The sequence below is a fragment of the Balaenoptera musculus genome, chromosome 17 (genome assembly GCF_009873245.2).
Source record: "Balaenoptera musculus isolate JJ_BM4_2016_0621 chromosome 17, mBalMus1.pri.v3, whole genome shotgun sequence".
In the NCBI taxonomy this organism is placed as follows: Eukaryota; Metazoa; Chordata; class Mammalia; order Artiodactyla; family Balaenopteridae; genus Balaenoptera; species Balaenoptera musculus.
This window is the reverse complement of record NC_045801.1, coordinates 37,571,448-37,594,485: the sequence shown is the minus strand read 5'-3', so window position 1 is coordinate 37,594,485 and position 23,038 is coordinate 37,571,448. Positions and strand designations below refer to the sequence as shown.

At 34.1% G+C, this 23,038-nt stretch overlaps 1 protein-coding gene across 3 annotated transcripts in view; it reads left to right on the top strand.

Annotated features, from left to right (window-relative positions):
* VPS13B (vacuolar protein sorting 13 homolog B) overlaps positions 1 to 23,038 on the top strand; it is a 775,748-nt gene that overhangs the window by 121,296 nt on the left and 631,414 nt on the right. For all 3 annotated transcript variants that reach the window (XM_036830846.1, XM_036830848.1, XM_036830849.1), the window contains exon 17: positions 22,542 to 22,723. In XM_036830846.1, the coding sequence (XP_036686741.1) occupies positions 22,542 to 22,723 (182 nt within the window). The remainder of the gene's footprint in view (positions 1 to 22,541; positions 22,724 to 23,038) is intronic.

The window sequence follows — 23,038 nt, the reverse complement described above, 5'->3', positions numbered from 1 at the left end:
CCAGAGAGGTCAAGTTACTTAGTTAAGAGCACACAGTTAGTATCAGTGCCTCGATTTGATTTTCATTTTCTTGATTCAGGGCTCCTTCAACTGTATCACACCGCTTTAAAAATTATTATTATTTTAATTTTTATCATGGTAAAATATAACTAACATAAAATTTACCATTTTAACCATTTTTAAGTGTAAGTTCTGTGGCATTAAGTACATTCACGTTGTTGTGCTGCTGTTACCACTATTCATATTACCACTTTCCAGAAATTTTATATTCTGTACCCATTAAAACAATAACTCCCATTACTCCCTTCCTTCAGCTCCTGGTAACTACTATTTTACTTTCTGTCCCTATGAATTTGACTATTTTAGATACCACATGTAAATGGAATCATTGAATATTTGTTCTTTTGTATTTGGCGTATTTCATTTAGTGTAAAGTTTCAAGATTCATCCATGCTATAGAATATATCAGAATGTCTTCCCCTCCCCCATTCCCCCCCTCCTTTCCTTCCTTTCATTCCTTTTTAAGTTTGAATAATATTTCATTGTATGTAAATACCACATTTTGTTTATCTATTCATGCATCAGTGGACATTTGGGTTATTGCTACCTTTTAGCTATTGTGAATAATGCTGCTGTGAACATGTGTGTACAAATAATCTGTTCGAGTCCCTTCTTTCAGTTCTTTTGGGTATATACCTAGAAGTAGAATTGCTGAATCATATGATAATTCTATGTTTAATTTTTTGAGAAATTGCTGTTCTGTTTTTCACAGTGACTGCACCATCATTCCCATCAACAGTGCACAAGGGTTCCAGTTTCTCCACTTCCTTACCAACTCTTGTTATTTTCCATTTTTTGTTGATAGCCATCCTATTGAATATGGAATTATATCTCATTGTGGTTTTGATTTGCATTTCTCTAATGATTAGTGTTTTTTTTTGAAGTATAGTTTGCATACAATAGTATGTTAGTTTCAGATGCACAACATAGTGATTCAGCATTTAAATAAATTATGAAATGATCATGGTAAGTCTAGTGACCATGTTATCATACAAAGTTTTTACATTATTATTGATTATATACCTTATACTGTATATATATCCCCATGACTTATTTATTTTATAACTGGAAGCTTGTACCTCTCAATCCCTTTTACCTGTTTCACCCAACCCCCTACTTCCTCCATCTTTTCAAGTGCTTATTGGCCATTTATAATCATCTTTGGAGAAACATATATTTAAGTCCTTTGCCCATGTTTAAATTGGATTGTTTTTATTGTTGATTTGAAGGTGTTCCTTATATATTCTGTATATTAATCCCCTATTATATATATGTGATTTTGTAAATTTTTCATCCAATTCTGTGGGACTGTATTGCTTTTCAACGTTAAGTCTGTTTACTTTAACTGCAAAGCCAGAAGCTGAGTTTATCTCCTTTATATCATTTACTTTTTGTTTGAAATGTTAACTTTTAGATTTGACACAGTTTTTCTTAAGAATTGGTATAGCTTAAGCAAGTAAAAAGTGGTAATGTGTTTATTTGGAATAGGTCTACTTAATTTGGGGAAGAAAAGAAAGAGATGAATTTGTTAGAATTCTTTGGGTTGTTTACAAGTTTATCTTCACAGTATTTTTTGCTCTTACTGTTTGTGAGATGGCTTACTTATAATAGATTGTTCTTCTGCAAAATGATTTTATAACTTTTTGTGGTATAGGGAGATCTTTTTCTGCTTAATTTTCTTCTCATGTTTTAAAGTTATATATCTGTTAAGCTCTGCAAAAGGTAGATATAGTGCTTGACATATGGAATTTATAAGTCTTTAGGTTATAGACAAGTTCAGTACTGCAAAATAAAATAAAAATTAAAACAAATGAACAATTAAATCAAATGACCATTCAGCTCGTTACTTTCTTTTATTCGGAATAGGTTAGGAGGCCATAGAAGGTTTTAGAAATAGTAGGAAGGTTGGGTTCTTAGTACCTGTTTTTAACATGAATTCATAAACACCTCATGGTTCCCATTCTGGGTGGACATATATATCTGTCATGTTTTGAAATCCATATGCATATTTGCTTCATCACCTTTTTTATTAGCAATAAGACATTAATTATGGAAACTTTTTAAAAAAATAGGTAATGCTAAAGGAATCCAAAATAATTTTTGTGAGGAGTATTTATTAAAAAAATACTGTCATAGGCCTAGTGCTCATTGCTATTCACTTTGAAATCGAAGAGAATATTGAAATATAGCTCTCTGAAGTATTATCAAATGGTAAATCAGTTCAGCCAAGGCACGTACTCTGATTACAAATTATTTCTCTAGTGATAGATATTAACGTTGAGTTTAACAATCTGATGATAGAGAATATGTTTTAACAAATACAAGCAGATATGAACACTTATCTGTGTATGGTCACATAGCTAAACATTTCAGAATAGACTGGGATTCATATGTTAGTCTCTGAAAAATCCAGCATTGTTTGCTTTTTCTCTCTGTCACATCCTATTGAAATGGACATACATTGCAGATACCGGTTTCTGCTTCAAAGATAGGTGAATCAAATGAATGAAAGATAGGCGAATCAAAGATTTCTTCATCAAAGTAAGATTCAAACTTATCGAAATATGTGAATGGCATCTATTCCAATCAAATAGCTGTACAGTTCTTAAAAATTTACAGATCTTTTAAAGAAGCTTAGGGAAGTTTGAAAGTGAGACATACAGCCATCTTCATTTGTCTTTGGCTCAATTCATGCATTCATTTTGTATGTCAACTTTGAATTTCCTTAGAAAATACATTTTTTTGTCCATCTGAAATTTTAGATTGAGCACACAAGAATGTCCTATCTTGTGAGACCCTAAGTGTGGGGTAAGTCCAAATTTTACAGCTTTAAAGGAAACAAAATATGTGTGCTTTATTTTATCTCATTAGCCTACACGTTAGAGATGGTTAAACATGATCACAATGAAAATAGCCCATCTGATCAATTTCTCCATTACATCATATGGTAAATTTGATTTGGAAAGTTCATAGTGCAAACTGTTCTCATTACAGTTTTCTTTTTTGATTTGGATAACTTGCTGAATTTTTTTTTTTCTTTTTTATTGTAATAGCTCCCTTTGTAGCAAATGGTTAGGTATTACTTGTATTGTGTACTAAGGTGCTGTATTTTTATATGAACTGTAATCTCAGGTCAGGCATACAACAGTGGACTCATGCTGGATGCTCTGTACTTAATGTAACTTAATCTTCCATCTTACGGGATTCTGTGTTGTGTGACTTGCCCTATTTTGTTAATGTAACCATCTTTTCATTATAAATCAAGCATTTCTTTGCATATTTCTTAGAATCTTTTTTTGTTTTGCTCATACTGTTTTTGTCTTCTACTGCCTTTTTAAAAATGCTTAATTCTTCTTTTGTGTCTTTATCCTGTTGACTAAAGCCGGGAAGTCTGACCAGAATAGACAGGATGCATATTTTCTTCAATTTTTGAACAAGTTCCCCAATCTGTTACAGGTTTTTTTGAAACTCCAAGGCGTTTTTCCACTATGTTTGTCTGCCCTTTTGCATACTTGAGCTTGCTCTTTATGATTCATTCAGGTCTATTCCACAGATAGGTGATGAAGGCCCAGTGCATGCCATACACTCTGCAGGGCTTGGCTAGAGATGCACCAATAAACAAAATAGGCAAGATACCTGCCCTCATGTCAGCAGAGAATACACAATAAATTAAAGGAATTCGAAGGAGAGAAAAACTGCTTTAAGAAGCAGTGTATATTGTCTTTTAAAAATCTAATTATAAAATTGTCCTTTTTGCTGTTTTGGGCCTTGGAAGGAGATGCTTACATAGTTTTTAATTGCACAATATTTTAACATTATTCAATATTTTTTTGTTTAATTTTTATTAATGATTTATGTTTGAAGTGAAAACCATGTAATTAGTATTAAAGCAAACAGTGATTGGAACTGAAGTATAGGTTCCTACAGATAAGTGAAAACTAATTGAATTAATAAATTAAACATATTGTATTTTTATTTTCCAGCTTTATATAAGCTTTTCTAAAAATCTGATTTCTCAGCAGTTATTTTAACATGTGCACAATCTCCAGTATTTATGGAGGTTAACTTATATTAAGGCCTTTAAGACCTATTTATAAAATATACATATTTTTTAATTGTATCCTTGCTTTATGCTCTTAACATCCACTTTTCTACATTATAATGTTTAGTGTGAATACACCTCAAAAATCCGTAAAGTCCTTCTAATTAAAAGATTTTTTTATTGTATTAAGATAAATATGTTCATGTGAAGATATATTCTTTGACTACAAATTACTGAGATTAATTTTTCTGGCAGGACTTTCAGAATATCATTACTTCATCATCACAGCTCATGCTGATAGTTACTTTCTATATTCATTGAGAAATACTTGTATTTCTAATTTGCATGTAATTTATATTTGAAAAACTCATGAACAGAGTTATTTTTCAACTTACGTGTCTATGTGAGAAATTTGTGAGAATTTTAATAATATAAATTTAATATTAATAATAATAGCATATGTGTGCCACAAGCAGTGCTGAGTCTTATATGCATTATCTCTTTAATCTTCATAGTAATGTTATGAGAGACATAATATATATACATTTTATGCATATCTTTGTCTTAGCTTCTTAATGCTAATACATCTATAAATAGTGAAGCTAGAATTCAATTTTAGGTTTATTTGAATCCAGACCCAAGATTAGCAGTTCCTTCCACCATTGGTGAGAGAGTGTATTGCAAGTTGGCATTAAGATCGCATCCTTAGACATCCTTTTATAGGAATAGCTTTGCTAACTTCTATTTATGTTATAGTTTTGTTGAGGCATACTTTATATCATATAAAATTCACCCTTTTCACGTGTACAGTTCAGTGATTTCTAGTGACTTTACCAAGGGGTACAACTGTTAACATAAATCAGTTTTAGAACATTTTCATCCCTCCAGTAAGATCCCTCTTAACCCATTTACATTTAATCCCCATCTCCAGCCCTAGGTCATCACTAATCTACTTTCTTTCTCAATATATTTATCTCTTCTGTCATGTAAATAGAATCATACAAAATGTGGTATCCTGTTTCTGGCTTCTTTCACTTACCATAATGTTTTGGAAGATCATTCTTGACACAGCATGTGTCAGCAACTAACTTGTCTTTTATTCTACATCTCTATGTTGCTTTCTTTACCCAGGTAAAATGTATTGAGGCTTACAAATAACTGTCCTTACTGTTATCCAGAGATATTTAAATTCCAGAGTTGGATGAGGGGTTTTAAAACCTTGTTACAGTTGCTGCTGTTAACTGTGGTGTTCTAAGAATATCCTTTTGTGTCATTAGCCCCTTCTTCAATCTCAAATAGACATAAACTTTTGCCATAATTTTTGAGAAATTATAGAGATGGGGCTGGTGTTTGGACTCCTTGCTCTGTGATTATTGGTGTTAAAACTCATAAATATAGAATTTAATCTGTATCAGACTTGTCTGTCTTTCTCAGGGAGATGAATAGCTGGTAGTAGGTCCTTTTTTTTTTTTTTTTTAATCTTTGGTAAATTAACTCACTTTGAAAATGCCTAGTCTAGTCATTATAGCACTTTATGATTTTTGCATCTTGACTAGCTTTATTTTTCACATCTGCATTTATGCCCCAGGACCTAGCATATAGTTGATTTTCAATAAATGTTAATTAAAATGAACCAAAATAGAATTTAATTAATTTTATAAATATTTTAAAATCTGTTAACTTATCTTTTGAAGAGGACAGCAAAAAAGAACAGGTGTATTCAATCATATTAATGTTTAAGGAAGAAAAGGTAGGCAAACTACCCAAACTCAGTTTCCTTTTTTTGTTCATCTTTAATTTTTTTAAAATAAGCGAAGCTCTAATATTCTAAAGCAACTATTCTTTTAGATTCTAGCATCTAAAGAGAAATATAAGTTAAATGTACCATTCTTGAATATCTTCAGTTTTTATTCTCTCTGATAAATGCAAACATTCAGATATATGAGTGCTCTTGGAGTTTCTATTTCTAGATGTTAGTTTTTTTTTAGTTTCACTATGTTCTTTTAACTATTTTTTGGGAGGAATAATATTTGAAGGTGAATACTTAATTTTTAATACTTAATTTATTTCTCAAAGTATTCTTATTTTATTCTCATAAACTCCCTGTGAGTAGTTTTAAAAATTACAAAAATACTTAGGGGTCTGGTTACACCTGAAAATACTATATAACTGTAGCAAGCTTTCATAGTACTTTAGAGCTGTGTAGAATGTGGTTTATAAAGTTCTCTTTAATGGTTTATAATATGAATTATACCAGTGTTTTCAGTAACATTATTTTCATTTTAAAATTAGACTATAATTTAAATACAACAAAGTTCAACAATTTTATGTGACAACAATTCAGTGATTTTTGACAGATGTATGTAGTCATGTAGCCACCATCAAAATCAAGATATGGAACATTTCTATCACCCCCAAAATTTCTCTCTTGCATTCAGTTCCTTTTCCTCCCCCTGGAGTTTATCAGCTTTTGGTGAGGGCAGTTGGCTTATGGTAAAGGTAATGGCCTATCTCGATTCCCTTGTTGTAGGCTGACCAGGGCATGACTGGCTGGCAGCTTGTTAGCTAGCAGTTGCCCTGCGGACGCATCTTTTGCCCTGCATTCCTGCAGGAATGTTTGAAGCCGAAGTAGCCTGTCTGTGCGGTGCATTGCAGCACTCTGGCACCTGGCATCTGAGCTGTGGGACTCAAGCAACCAATGGAGAGCACGGAGACTTCTTGCCACAGCTGCCATAAAAATTTCTTAAAAAAAAAAAACAAACCCCTTGGAGAACTTGACATGTGTCCCTTGAAGTTGGGTGGCCACAACAACTATGTATGTCTCATATGTAAACAACTTCTGAAAGTCAAAGTCTGACTGGAGCTGCTTGTGTAAAAAGAGAAACACGAAGTCTGCAAAAGTCTGCAGTAGGAACGAGTCACTCATCTACCACGGGCGACCAGAGGTGCTTGTTTTTCAAGAGTCAGTCGTGGCCCCTGCAGAACTGAGCTAGAGCTGAGTCCTCCTAAAAGGAACCCCACATGCAAGGCCTAAATGGATGGTGGACGTCAACTCAGTAGAGCGTCTTTTTGCAGTAGAAGCCGGGAGCTGAGGGTGGAGTCGCCTATGAGGAGAGAGTCGACTGTGGGAGGTCACAGGTTTTAAAAAAATATTTCAACCAGGAGCAACTTCAACAGAGAGTTTCTGATGGCAGTACCAGAAGGTTCTTCTACGCTTTCCTTTAAAATGGTAAATGACTTGATGAGCAACATTTTTAATGTAGAAAAGCGACACCTGCCAACAAGCTGTGAACAAACCAGCGCTAAACATGCAAGGTTATGCAGACGCGAAGAACTAAACTATGAATTCCTAGCTTTAAAAATTCAAACTAAGGTTTCTGAGTGGAGAGCCTGTCGTTGCTCTGTGAGACTCATCTAGGTCTTATTTTCTGCGTGAGTAGAGGGCACTGGTGGTCTTCTGATGTCTAGGTCAGTGCAAGGCTAAATGCCAAGACTTTATGAATAATTAAGGGCTTCCTATCAAAATGTTCGTTCAGCTTAAGGACAAAGGGTTTCTGTTTTCTGGTCTTAAGGAAGAATGCAAGGGTTTGATTGGCATAGAAAGGAATGTGGGGACAGTGCTGAGAGGGAGCCAGGGGGAAGGGCCCTCACCTCCACGGTCAAGTGCCAGCACTTGATCTGGGCCAGTGCCCAGGAGCCCCAAATCTGCCAGTAGTCTGGGGAGTTTGTTAGGAAGTAGGATTGGGCCTTTAAGACAATCTTGTGTGTACCTTGTCTGCTAACAGCCTGATGATTGTTTACTGATACTCTTGCCTAAGTTATTTCACAGGGATTTCTCCCTGCTACACAGTGTTGAAATTACATTCAGAGATTAAAAAAAAAAAAAAAAAAAAGACATGAAGAACACAACTACAAGTAAATAGCACTTATCTTTGTACTAGTTAGGTTTTTCCCTTTGATTCTTTTAGCAAGGGCAGAAAGAGCATGCAACATACGTTAACTGGAAAGTGTTGGTCCAATGAGAACAGGTTTTCTTCGATTTTGCTTTTGGAAAATTTGGTATTTTCAGCATGCAATTTTATGATCAGTTGGGTGTAAAGTTGTATAGGTAATTATGATCCATCTACTTCCCTTGTTAAAAGTTTTAAACTTAGTAAAATTGTTTAGTGGTAGCCAAATGAACATTTATAATTCCTTCTTAGATTATTGCCTTTAAATTTGATCTTTTGGCACTGTAGAATATTACTATAAGACTTAACATCTCTTTCTATGAGAAGAATAATATTAATACTAACCTTTTCTCAGTATTTGGTTTTACCTGTGTACAGCAGTGGGAGACATTTTGTACTGTCTCGATGTCAGTATATAATATGACAACATCTTATATTAGTGACAATATCTTTTAAATACATCTGTGTTTCATTATTTTCTTGGAACTGAAACTTGAGTATATTCAAAAGAATTCTAAGTTGTTAGTATACAGTGTATTTATTAAAAGAGAAATGTCTTGGTTAGAAATCACTAAATTTAGTCTAAGGGTTTTTTTTTTTTTAATAATTGCCTCTAAATTTCTTTCTTGTGTTTGATGATTTAATCTCTTTTAATATACTAACTTGAAATATAGGAACAAATAATCGTTGGAGGTCCCTGTGCTCAAAAGATCATACAGTGCATAGTTAGTGGCAGAAGAAAATCTCGAAGAACAGCATTGTAATACTCTTGTGTAGCATTTTGTACTTATTCCACTACATACAGTGATTTATTTGAACCTCACAACCAACCTTTGGAATAAACAAGTCAGGTATTATTATCTCTTTTATAGATATGGAAATGGAGGATTAGGGAAGATGATACTGTGGATCGAGAAAGATGAAATCACTTGTTTTAGTTGTTCCAGAGGTCTAGTTTAGCGTTGAGTGTTGGAGCCATTAATAGCATGTTGGTAGCTATTAGCGAGTTCTTGATAATAGGTTTGATTGTATTCTTCATTATGATTTATAACTTGAAAAAATATTTCCAGTTTCCTAGATGAATTTGTTAATACTTAGCACTTTTTAAGTTTCAACTGGTTAATTAGTCATTTGTTTGTTTTAAAAATAATTTTTTGGTAACTATCATGTGAGAACTGTTGTGTCATAGGCCTTGGAGTCCCATTATGAGTAAGATATGGTCTTTGCTTTCCCTAATTATGTCCTTCTCCTGCCTAAATTACTTTGCTTCTCATAGCTTTTGTGGTAAAGATTAAGATCTTTAAAACTTTCAGTGATGTCCTCCATAGTCTAGCCCCTTGGCTGTCTAGATTCATCTGAGTATCTTCCTCTCTATCCCCTCCCACCTTCTTGCCTTTTTCATTGTTTCTTTTTTTTTTTTTTTAAAACATCTTTATTGAAGTATGATTGCTTCACAACGGTGTGTTAGTTTCTGCTTTATAACAAAGTGAATCAGCTACACATATACACACGTTCCCATATCTCCTCCCTCCCGCATCTCCCTTCCTCCCACCTCATTGTTTCTTTTTCAGCCAAGTCTTTCACCATATTGTCTCAGTAATCAATAGCCTAAATAATTTTTACTTACTCCTCAGATATTGGCCCAATTGATATTTTCTCTGACTAGATCACATCTTCCTAATATCTTCTTCTTTTTTTAAAAAATTTATTTATTTTATTTATTTTTATTTGTGGCTGTGTTGTGTGTTCGTTGCTGCGCGCGGGCTCTCTCTAGTTGCGGCGAGCGGGGGCTACTCTTGGTTGCGATGCATGGGCTTCTCATTGCGGATGGCTTCTCTTGTTGCAGAGCACGGGCTCTAGGCATGCAGGCTTCAATATTTGTGGCACGTGGGCTCAGTAGTTGTGGCTCGTAGGCTCTAGAGGGCAGGCTCAGTAGTTGTGGCACACGGGCTTAGTTGCTCTGCGGCATGTGGGAACTTCCCGGACCAGGGCTCGAACCCATGTCCCCTGCATTGGCAGACGGATTCTTAACCACTGCACCACCAGGAAAGACCCCCTAATATTTTCTTTAATGGGATATTTTTCCTATTTTTCACTGTAGTTTTTCTTTTTTTTTTTTTTTAATTTTATAGCTACTTTTATTTTTATTTATTTATTTATTTTTTGGCTGTGCTGGGTCTTCGGTTCGTGCGAGGGCTTTCTCTAGTTGCGGCAAGTGGGGGCCACTCTTCATCGCGGTGCGGAGACCGCTCTTCATCGCGGTGCGCGGGCCTTTCACTATCGCGGCCCCTCCCGTTGCGGGGCACAGGCTCCAGACACGCAGGCTCAGTAGTTGTGGCTCACGGGCCCAGCTGCTCCGTGGCACGTGGGATCTTCCCAGACCAGGGCTCGAACCCATGTCCCCTGCATTAGCAGGCAGATTCTCAACCACTGCGCCACCAGGGAAGCCCTGTAGTTTTCATAGAAGTGATTTTTACACTGTTTTTTTGTGATTATTTAATAGCTTTTTCCATTCTTTTTACATTAAGTTCAATAAGGACCATCTCTTTTTCTATGGAGGACATTTATCTTCAAAACCTTGAAACTGTGGAAAGCACAAGTAAATACTTATTGACATGAAGTTGGTAATTTTTTCAGTCATTTTAGTGCTTTTTGGTTGTCTGATTAGATTTTAGATTGTATGCTCTTTTGACAACCAAGTTTGTCTTCTTTTTACTTACATAATATATGCAAAATGTGCCCTTGGCCAAAGCAAAAACCAATGACTTTAACTAGTTACTGAAATTGAACTAAAATTTTAGTAATTTCTCTAATCAGAATTCTCAAGATAATATTTGAATGTTTTTAATTACATATATAAGATATATTGCATGAACACACTTCCTCTCTCTCTCTTTTCTTGAGTAAACATTTTTACTTAAGTAGACGAACTGTCTATATTGAATAACTTGTCTGGGAGATGATGAGATTAATGAAGAGACAACATTTTCCTCCTTTTGTATTTAGTTTGTTTGCTACCACCTGTAGTTCATTGTAAGATTTTGAACTTTATACGTTATAATAATCAAGGCATTCATTATATTTTTATTTTAGTGATAGACAAATTTTACTTCTCATTTTTTCTGTCCATTTGTTATCTAATATTTAAGTTCAAATATTTACTTCAGAAATTTGAAAAATGATAAAATATTTTCAAGTCTCAACACAGCAGGATATAATTTGTATTTTACAGCTATTTGCAAATGCTAAAATTATTGTAATTAAATAAATATAACAGTTAATACTTGTAGGGATGTTGAGAAAGCGATACACTGATACACTGCCTATGAATGTAAATCTTGATTCAGACAGCAAAATGTGAAGCATGCATTAAAGAGACCAATGTGGAAGAATATGTACTGATGTACAAAGATCTTGATCACTAGGACATATTGTTTAGTCATACAAAGCAGGCTGTAGACTTTTAAATATATATATATATCTGCATTAAAATTATAAGTGTATCTATGAATACAAAAAATCAATAGAGGTCTGTAGGTATGTATGCTGAATTCATAAAAAGTGGTTATCTGTGGGGAGTGGAGTGGGATCAGGAGGAGAAAAGAGGAGCTTTAACCTTTCATTTTACCTACGGTTTAGGTCAAAAATTTTTTTTCCCTTCCATGAGTATTGATATATTGTGTAAGTTGAAGAGTCGTTGTGTGCAGAACTAAATACACATTTCTTAGTTTTTTAAACTGCTTTCATTTCTCAGTTGAGTTAGTGAGTTTTGTACTCATTTTATTTTGGAAAAAGTGATCTAATCTTATTTTACTGTACAGGATATGAGTAATAACAAAAATACATTTTTGGAACCAATTTGTACATTCAGACCTTGCATTTGGGGACTCTGTATAAATCTTCAGATCCAGCTGTTGCTGAGGATATTCTTTCAGTTGCTGTGAGGTGTGTTGATTTTAAAAGAATGGATGGTTGTTCCTGAAGTGTATGTATGGCAAAAATATTATAGTACTGCTGTGAGTGTGAATGGATTGTTTAAGTTAATTCCTTTGCATCGAGTAATAAGAATCACTTCCATGTTTTTTATTTAAAATTTAGAAAGAAGAATTTTTTTTATAGCAATGCCAGAGTGGTCCAAAAATTTTGTCAGCTCTGTATTGTAATTTGTCAGCAAATGGAACAGAGTCTTTTAAAGTGTTTGTTAATTAGGGCATATTCATTTTCAGTCTTTGTTACTACACAGTCAAGACCTACTTGTTTCTATTTCCTTAAATTTATCCTGGAGTTTGTCCAAGTTGAGTTTTAATGAGTTGTTTATCCTGCTAGTTACATTAGAATTTATTTTTCCCTAGAGAGTAATGTTTGAATTGATAGTTTTTAAAACCTATTCTGTAATATGAACATATGTTCAGACTAGGACTTCTGGATATGTGAAATAGGCATTTGTTAAATAAATTATTTTATTTTCACCAACTTAACTGTTAAAGTGTAGGTTTAGTGATATTTCAAAAACATGAGGTAAGTCCAGAAGTTGTTAGATAATTTTAGTATGAATTTTATTGAGCTGTTTTATTTTAAGCCGAGTTTAAATAAATTTGTAGTGGTATAAATCACAAGCAAAATTATACTTTCATTGTTTATTTTCATTGACTTTTTAATGAGGCCCCCAAATAGCTTAAAGTTGTAAAAGCTATTCATCTGTTTAAAAATTTCTGAGGCAAATACAGTATGATGGTATGGTTTGATGAAATGGATACGTAGGTGTTTATTATTTTCTATACTAGTTAACCTGTTGGAAATACCAGAATTGACAAAAACAGAAGAGGAAAAAGCCCCTCTTCATTGATATTGTTATACTAGCAGGTACATTCTATAATCTACCGTCTATTGCCAAATCATTTATAAATGGTTTATTTTAGTTCAAATGCTACTGGAATATTAAACAGAAGTATAATAAAATGTACTTTTATTTGCAGTCAGTTATAGCTGGAAAATAAAACAAACCACAAAAACATGCCATACGTGTATGCTGTAGTTTACTTGTTTATTGTTGAATTCTGGCTTTTGTAAAGTGAGTTATTTCCTTTGATGTTAAATTAAATTGAACCTGAAGGAGAGAACTGCCCCCTACCCTTGGGCAGTATTAAAATGTAGAATAAATTAATCTTTTTGAATTTGCATATGTTTAAGTTTTTATTCAAGTCTGTGTTATCCATTTGGGAATCATTTTATGTGACATTTGATGGCTTGAAAGAGTACCGTATACAGTAGCTGAAGTTTTTATGAAATAAGTAAAGACCCACTTGTGAAAAGAATCCTGACTGTAATTTTGCCTTATAAATAATTATTGCTTTAGTTATAAGAACATGGCTCTTGCTACACCATAGGACTTCCTAAACACAACGGAATATCTGGCTAAAGATAGAGTGGCTAGATTAATTATACATTTTTATATTGTAGGTTTCCAAATGTCTGTTCTGTTTACTTAGTATCACTACTGGTAAACTGTTGTGCTTTTGTTTTTGTTTTTGTTTTTGTTTTGGTCAAGAATTTTGAACAGAAATTTGAGAACATAGTAGAAAGAGAACCACCACTCAATTTTTAAACCTGTAATAAAAGACAAGAAAGTGACTTAAAGAATGGCCACAATGTTAGAAAAGCAAAATGAACCAGTAATGATAATGAAATATAAATTTATGAATTAGATTCTATTGTTTTTTCTCCTGCCTCATTTGATCTCTATTATCTTATCTGCTTGGTTTAAGGAATCTTCTATTCAGTGCATTTTAAAAATTTATTTAAAAAGATTTAAAAAAAGATTTTTGGCCCCACTGCGTAGCATGTAGGATCTTAGTTCCCTGACCAGGGATCAAACCCACGCCCTGTGAGTGGAAGCATGGAGTCTTAACCACTGGACCGCCAGGGAAGTCCCTTCAGTGCATATTTATTTCCTTATCTATTTATTACATTCCTTTGATTTTGTGGCAAGATGTGACCAGGCTTGTGGATTGAACGGTAAATCTAGGTAGAGCCACACATTGCTATTAAATATTTGAGAGCTGTATGGACAGGGTGGTAGATGTGTTAATGTGCAACTGTATATTTAAATTATGAGGCATGCTAATTAAGAGAGACAGGTGATCCCAGGGTTTTGTTTTTATTTTGTTATTTTCGAGTAAGAAAGGGCAGTCGTTAGTTGATTGGACCAGTGTTCCTAGGAACAGAGTTCTGAATACTTTAGGGAGGTTTTGAATTTTAATTGAGATAAAATCCACATAGCATAAATTTACTATTATAATTATTTTAAACTGTACAATTCATTGGTTTTTAGTATATTCACATTGTTATGCAGTCATCATCACCATCCAACTCCAGAGCATTTTCAAAACTCCAAAAAAAAAAACCCTGACTCTATCTGTGATTCTGGATAGAGAATGCCACATACAATATGTGGCATTTTCTGTCTAGCTTCTTTTACTTAGCGTGTTTTCAAGGTTTCTCCATGTTGTGGCATGTATCAGCGCTTCATTACTTTTTATGGCCAAATAATAACTACTTTATAGTGATATACCACATTCTGTTTATCCATTTATCAGTTGCAAGTTTGGGTTGTTTCTACTTTTTGGCTAATAAGAATAATGCTGCTATGAACATGCATATATGAGCTCCAATATGAACAACATTTTCAGTTCTCTTGGGTATATACCTAACAATATAATTGCTATATTTACCTTTTTGATGAACTGCCAAATTGTTACACACAGTGGTCGTACTATTGTATACGTCTACCTCCAATGTATGAAGGTTCCAATTCCTCCCCATCCTTGCCAAGACTCGTTATTTTCTGCTTTTTTTTTCTTTCTTCTCCTTTTATGTCTATCTCAGTGGGTGTGACGTGGTATCTCTTTGTGGTATTGCTTTTCATTTCCCTAATGATGTTGAGCATTTTTTTAAGTGCTTATTGGCCATTTGTGTAACTTCTTTGGAGGAATGACTGTTTATGTGCATTTTTTTTTTTTTTTTAAAGATAGCATTCCTTTTTTTTTTTTGTAATTTTATTTATTTATTTATTTATTTATTTATGGCTGTGTTGGGTCTTCGTTTCTGTGCGAGGGCTTTCTCTAGTTGCGGCAAGTGGGGGCCACTCTTCATCGCGGTGCGCGGGCCTCTCACTGTTGCGGCCTCTCTTGTTGTGGAGCACAGGCTCCAGACGCACAGGCTCAGCAATTGTGGCTCACGGGCCTAGTTGCTCCGCGGCATGTGGGATCTTCCCAGACCAGGGCTCGAACCCGTGTCCCCTGCATTGGCAGGCAGATTCTCAACCACTGCGCCACCAGGGAAGCCCTATGTGCATTTTTAAATTGGGCTGTATATCTTTTTGCTGTTGAGTTGTGGGAATTCTTTGCATATTCCAGGCACTAGACCCTTCGTAGATATATGATTTGCAGATTTCCCCCCCCCCATTTTGTGTGTTGTGTTTTCACTTTCTGGATAGTTTCCTTTGATATACAAAAGTTTTAAATTTTGATGAAGTCCCATTTATCTGTTTTTCCTTTTGTTTTTGGTATCATATTTAAGAAATTGTTCTTTAATCCAAGATTGTGAAGATTTACACTTATGTTTCCTTCTAAGATTTTATGGTTTTAGCTTTTCGATCAATTTTGAGTTAATTTTGGTATATGGTGTGAGGTAAGGGTCTAAGTTCATTCTTTTGTATTTCGATATTCAGTTGTTCTAAGACCATTTGTTAAAAAGACTGTTCATTCCCCACTTATTGGCCTTGACCATTTGTCAGAAGTCCATTGATCATAGATGTATGGGTTTATCTCTAGACTCTCAGCTCTGGTGCACTGATTTATATTTATATGTGTATTTGATTGCTGTACCTTTGTAGTAAGTTTTGAAATTGGGAAGCATGAGTCTTCCAACTTTGTTTTTCTTTTTCAGGATTGTTTTGGCTATTCAAGATTCCTTGTAAATCCATATGAATTTAATTAGTTTAGGATTAGTTTAATCATCTATTCAAAATAGATGGGATTTTGATAGGGATTGTATTGAACCTATAGCTTAATTTGGAGAGTACTGTCATCTTAACAGTATTAAATTTTCCAATCAATAAACATAGGATGTCTTTCCATTTATTTAATCCCTTCTTTAATTTCCTTCAACAATGCTTTGTAGTTTTCAGTGTAAAAGTCTTAACACTTCTTTGGTGAAATACTTACTCCTAAGTATTTTATTCTTTTTGTTGCTATTATAAATGGAATTGTTTTCTTAATTTCCTTGTCAGATTGTTCATTTTAAGTGTATATGGGTATAAAACTGATTTCCATGTAGTTACCTTGTATCTTGGAACTTAGTTGAACTTGTTTTTAGCTCCATTCATTGGTGTGTGTGTGTGTGTGTGTGTGTGTGTGTTTATAGTTTTCAAGGTATGAGATCATGTCATCTGTGAGTAGTGATAGTTTTACTTCTTTTTTTACAATCTGAATGCCTTAACAATTTTTTTTGCCTGGTTTCGTGACTGGAACCTTTACTGCAATGTTGAATAGAATGGCAAGAGAAAAATACTTGACTTCTTCCTGATCTTGGAGAGAAAGCTTTCAGCCTTTCACCACTAAGTATGATGTTAGTTGTGTGTTTTTCATAAATATCCTATATCATATTGAGGAAGTTCTCTTTAGTGTGTTGAGTGTTTTATATTATGAAAGAGTATTGGATTTTGTCAAGTACTTTTTCTGTGTCAGTTGATATGGATAAGTTTTCTCCCCTCTTCTTTCTATAAGTATGATGTATTGCATTGAGTTCTTGAGCCATTCTTTTATTTCTGGGATAAATTTCAGTTGTTATGGTGTATAATGCTTTTAATATTCTTCCAAATTTCATTTACTGGTATTTTACTGAGGATTTTGCATTTATGTTCACAAGGGATATCGATGTGTAGTTTTTCTTGTGTTGTTTTTGTCTGGCTTTGGTACCTGGGTAATACTGATGTTATAGAAGAAATTGGGAAGGATTCCCTTCTGTTCTTTTATTTTGCAAAAAGTTGAATAGTGTTGGTATTTTTTTCTTCTTTAAATGTTGGTAGAATTCACAAGTGAAGCCTTTTGATCCTGGACTTTCCTTTCTTGGGAGATTTCTACTTTATTTTTGAAGAATAGTTAAGTTGGAATTATAATTATTATTATTTTTTAAAATAAATTTATTTATTTATTTATTTATTTATTTATTTATTTATTTATTTATATTTGGCTGCATTGGGTCTTTGTTGCTGTGTGCGGGCTTTCTCTAGCTGTGGCGAGCCGGGGCTACACTTCGTTGTGGTGCACTGGCTTCTCGCTGTGGTGGCTTCTCTTGCTGCAGAGCACGGGCTCTAGGTGCACGGGCTTCAGTAGTTGTGGCACATGGGCTTCAGTAGTTGTGGTTCGTGGGCTCTAGAGCACAGGCTCAGTAGTTGTGACGCACGGGCTTAGTTGCTGCACGGCATGTGGGATCTTCCCGGATCAGGGCTCGAACCTGTGTCTCCTGCATTGGCAGGCGGATTCTTAACCACTGTGCCACCAGGGAAGCCCCAGAATTACAATTATTAATTGACAGTTCTTTCTTTCAGCACTTTGAATATTTCAACCCAGTGCCATGTGGCCTCCATGGTTTCTTCTGAGGAATGCCTTCAAAGCTCAACCAGGCAGTTTTCAACTCTGCCACCTTTTCTTGTTGTGCATACCCTTAAAGTCAGCCAGAAGTGAGAGCTTAAGGCCTTTCTCTTGTCTTTTCTCTGCAGGTGCACAGCGCTTAGCATGTGTGTGGCCTTCCATAGTCCCAGGAAGGTGTCTGAGCTTTTCAGCGTTTTTATTCCTGAAAGTATCATTTCCCAGCCTTTCTAAGATTTTGGTTAGTCTCTTTTTTTGCCCCTTGTCTTGTCTATCTATTATTCCAGGCAGCAAGGACTATTGCAGTACATTTGCCTGTAAATGTTTTCTACAAATGCTCCTGGGTAGTTGTTTTAGTATTGGGAGAGTTCTGAATTAAGAGAGAGAAAGCAGGCTCTTTGAGTTGGTCCTCTAGGTAGCCACCAGACAGGTCAGAACAAACAACCACAATTTCTTTTGAATAAGGTCTTTTTTGCTTTCTCTGTTACCTCTTACTGGGGATATGGGCTATTTGGTACCACTGCTGAGCCTGGGGGCGAGGGGATGTAACACGGGTAAATAAAAATACCACAAAGTTCACTGTTCCTACTGAGATTGAGCTGTTTAAAAATTTTTTTTTAATTTTACTTTATTTTTATTACGTGTTCCCATGTTTGTTGCAGGCTTTTGGTTAGTTTCTAGAGTTCTGAAAAAGTTGATTTTTGACAGTTTTTGCCAGCTTTTGTGTTGCTTTTATGGAGGGACAGACTTGGCATACCTTACTCTACCATCTTCGTTGATACAATTCCTCTTTTGGAGGTTTTAAGTGAAGTTTATTTCTTTTTGTTTTAATTAAAAAATGTTTTTAATTGAAGTATAGTTGATTTACAGTGGTTCAGGTGTACAGCACAGTGATTCAGTTGTATATATGTGTGTGTATATATATATATATTCTTTTTCAAATTCTTTTCCATTATAGGTTATTACACGATGTTGAATATAGTCCCCTGTGCTATACAATAGGTCCTTGTTGTTTATTTTATATATAGTAGTGTATATCTGTTAATCCTAAATTCCTAATTTATCCCCCCCTTTCCCCTTTGGCAACCATAAGCTTGTTTTCTATCTCTGTGAGTCTATTTCTGTCTTGTAAATAAGTTCATTTGTATCATTTTTTTAGATTCCATATGTAAATGATATCATATGGTATTTGTCTTTCTTTGTCTGACTTAAAAGTGAAGTTTATGTCTATGAGAAGGTAAGAAATCATTTGATAATTCAGTGTCAGAGCAGGGAGTGGAGGTAGTTTGATACATTGATAATGCTTATATCTTACCTTCATATTTTAAAAATGTTTTATGAAATTAATTCATTTTGACATAGTTTGTGATTTCCATAGTCCATTCTTGAAGTATTGCAGTTTCTTAAATTTTTTTGGAAAAATAATGATATATATTTCTCAAAGGACCAAGCAAAACAATACAGACATTTATATAGGGAAAAAAGGGAAAAGATCACATAAAGTCATCCTCTGTTATCATCTTCCAGCAATGAATATTATCAATAATTCTTTCCAGAATTTTTTATCTCAACATACAAACACATGCAGACATACTTTTATGTGTGGGTAACCCACCACTTCCTGCCATTACATGGAACCATATTATAATGCAACTACATACATTTTTACCATATTTCAGCGTATCCTTTCATATCAGTAGGTTCGTCTAACTTCATTCTTTTTAATATCTGAGTAGTTTTGCATCAAATCAATGTGTCAGAATTTATTCAACGATGAGATTTTCTCAGGTTTAGGCTATTTTAAATAATGCTGCAAACACTGTCTTTGTGTAAGTATTCTTGCAGGCTCGTGTGAAAATTCTTTTCAGATAGATTCCTAGAAGATGAGTTAGAGTCTGAGAGGTCTTGCTAATCTGAGAGGTTAAAAGAGTCATACATACATTGTTTTAGTTTGAATATCCCTTTTTACTGGTGAGGCTTAAGAGTCTTTTCATGTTTATGGGTCATTTCTAAATATAACACCTGCATTTTTTCCTCAACCATTTCAGTGTATCTCACAGGAACCTGTACATAACATTGTTATAGCACTCATTATGTTAAATTATAATTACTGGTTTACTTGTCTCACAACTAGATTCTGAATTCTTTGAGTGTAAAGATAGTGCCTGTATCTTCAGTTCCTAGCAAAAAACCTTGTATCTGTTAAGCTTTAAATATTAAATGTAATTGATTTTCACTATAGTCATCTGTGGTAGATTGGGCAGGGATAATTATACTTGACTTTTAAAGAGGGAAGTGAAGCTCAGAGAAGTTATATATATCTTTTTCCTAAAAACATGAAACAAATAAGTGATTTAGCCAGAACTGGAATTGATATTTTAAAAATTTCATGTCCTACTTCTAGTACCTTAAATGAAAAACTTTGAAAATAAGGCTAAAGAGATTTAAAAATAAAAGTAAATTCAAGGAAAGTGAACCCTATGGAGTCAGACTTTGATGCAGTCTCAGATGAATGGCTGTGTAAAGCCTATTCAGGTATTTCTTATGGATAAAAACCATGGAAAACCAACTTAATTAGTGAATTAGGTTATTATCAAACTGCTGCAACCACACTGCCTTCCTTGCCATTGCTTGGACTTGCCAGGTTCAGTCCTACCTCAGGATCTTTTCACCTGCCTGAATCACTCTCCAGAGATACCCACACAACTGTCACTTACCTCCTTCAAGTCTGCTCATGTCTTGCTTGGAATTAAATCTGTCCTTTTAATATGATCTACCCACCGTATATGAAATTGCTCCCTCTTCAGTAGTTCCTATTCCATGCTCTACTTTTTCTGTTTCCAAGAGCATTTCTCTTCTAACTTCCTTATATCATTTGTTTACTTATATTGATCAATTTTTAAATTTGTTTCCTGTCCCCATTAGAATATAAACTGTGAGGACACTGGGATTTTAATTTTCTGTTTTGTTCATTGATGTTTTAAAGTGGCTAAGATACTTCCTAGGTAGCTAGTGCATGACTGCTACAGAATAGGCAATTAATAAATATATGCTGATTTTATAGATTTTCTATAGAACAGCTTTAAAATGAAGCTTGAAGACCAGCTAGGCCTAATCTGAGACCTAAACAGTCAAAGTCACAGCAACATTATAGCTCATTTTTTTATAGACCTAGGAACTGCAAAGTAAAAATCCAGTCTTGACTTTGAAGGATATTAGGTTTATTAGCAAGGTGGTTCTCAGCTGCAGTAGCAATGGCTAGAAAAGGAGCCCATTGACTTGAAAGATGACTGAAATTAAAAGTATACCTGGAAAATACAAAGGTAACCAATCGACATGAGACTCTGTCAGTATCTCAACTGTATAGGACTATTGCTTGAAATCCCTTTATATTCTTCTTAACGGTTAAATAGTGCACATACGCTGATTGTTTTTACTAGTCTGTAGTGGACAGGTGGGAGGATAGTAGAAAACAAGGGAAATTCTGGAGAAGGACTGGTACCTCTGTGTTACATTTATTGGAATGAATGCCCATAGAATTTTTTTCTTTATCTGCTCTTTTCTCCAGGAACACTGATTATGTATATTGTCCTTTTCTGTCATCCATATCAGTGTCCTTTTCTAAAATCATTTTATACTTTTTCAAAAGTTCTATCTTATGTGACTTTCTGAATTTTATCTACTATGTTCTTAATTGTATTTTATGTTTTTAATTCCTAAATATTTGAGGATTTTGCAGATACCTTTCTTTTATTAGTTTATAGTTTAATTCCATTGTGATCAGCACATATACTCTGATTTCAGTCCTTTTAATTTTATTGAAACTTGTTTTTGTAAATGTAAATTGGTGCAGCCACTGTGGAAAACAGTGTGGAGATTTCTCAAAAGGCTAAAACTAGAACTACCATATGACCCAGCAGTTCCACTCCTGTGTATATATCCAAAAAAATAAAAACACTAATATGAAAAGATATGTGTACCCCAGTGTTCATAAGCAGCATTATTTACAGTCACCAAGATATGGAAACAATATAAGTGTCCATCTACAGAGGAATGGATAAAGAAAATGTGGTGCATGCACACACACACACACACACACACACACACACACACACACACACACACACACTGGAATACTACTCAGCTATAAAAAAGAATGAAATTTTGCCATTTGCAGCAACATGGATCGACTTGGAGGGCATTATGCTAAGTGAAATAAGTCAGACAAAGACAAATACTGTATGATATCATTTATATGTGGAATCTAAAAAATACAACAAACTAGTGAATATAACAAAAGAAGCAGACTCACAGATATAGAGAACAAACTAGTGGTCAGTGGGGAGAGGGGGAGGTAGAAACTATTGGATGTAAAATAGGTTCAAGGATGTATTGTACAGCATGGGGAATATAGCCAATATTTTGTAATAACTGTAACTGGAATTTAACCTTTCAAAATTCTATAAAAAATAAATTTAAAAAGGAATAAGGCAGATCTGCTAGTAAATCCTATTTTAAGTATTAATTAGTATTATTTTCACTGTTATTTTTGATGATTGACTTGATTTAAAAAGTATAATGCTTGAGCTGAATATATGTTTATGAATGTGTGTGTGGACATTATTCTAGCTTGTGTTTTTATTTTTTATTATTGTTAGAGGTTCTGAAATAGTGAAACGTATTTAAAGTTAGTAGAATTGTGTATCTCTGATTTAATTCTAATTAAAATAATTTCTGTGTATACCTTTTCTTCCCTTGCATCCTAATTTATTTTATATGGCATTGTTTATAAATGTTATTTAATATATTGTTTGTTATGCTTTCTATTTTCTTATGCAGGACCAAAAGATCTCAGATTGCTATAACTGAATGTATATTTGAACTTCCAAATCTCACAGTTCAAGCTACAAGAGCACAGACACTTCTGCTGCAAGCAATTTATCAAAGTTGGTCTCATACTGGAAATGTCAGCTCTTCAGCAGTGAATGAAGCTTTGATGAATGAAGTTTTCCAAACTATAGGTAAGAACACAGTCTTCTTGACAGGTGTATGGAAAACTCTTATTAGAGGTGACTAATATTTTATCATTCAAATTTATGTGTATAGCATGATCAACTTAAATTGTAGTGTATTTCTGTGAAAGCAGATTTTTATAGCTCCTGTGTAAAATCCAAGATATGAGTTAAGCCATTCAGTTTTGTTCTCTGCCACCAACTTGTGGATATAGTTTGTAGTTGCAAGAGATTATTTTTCAGTAGCTCCTTGTACAATTCATTCTTTGGCCTTACTTGGATAACTTTTGAGGGGATCAGTGTGTATGTTTGAAATGATAACCA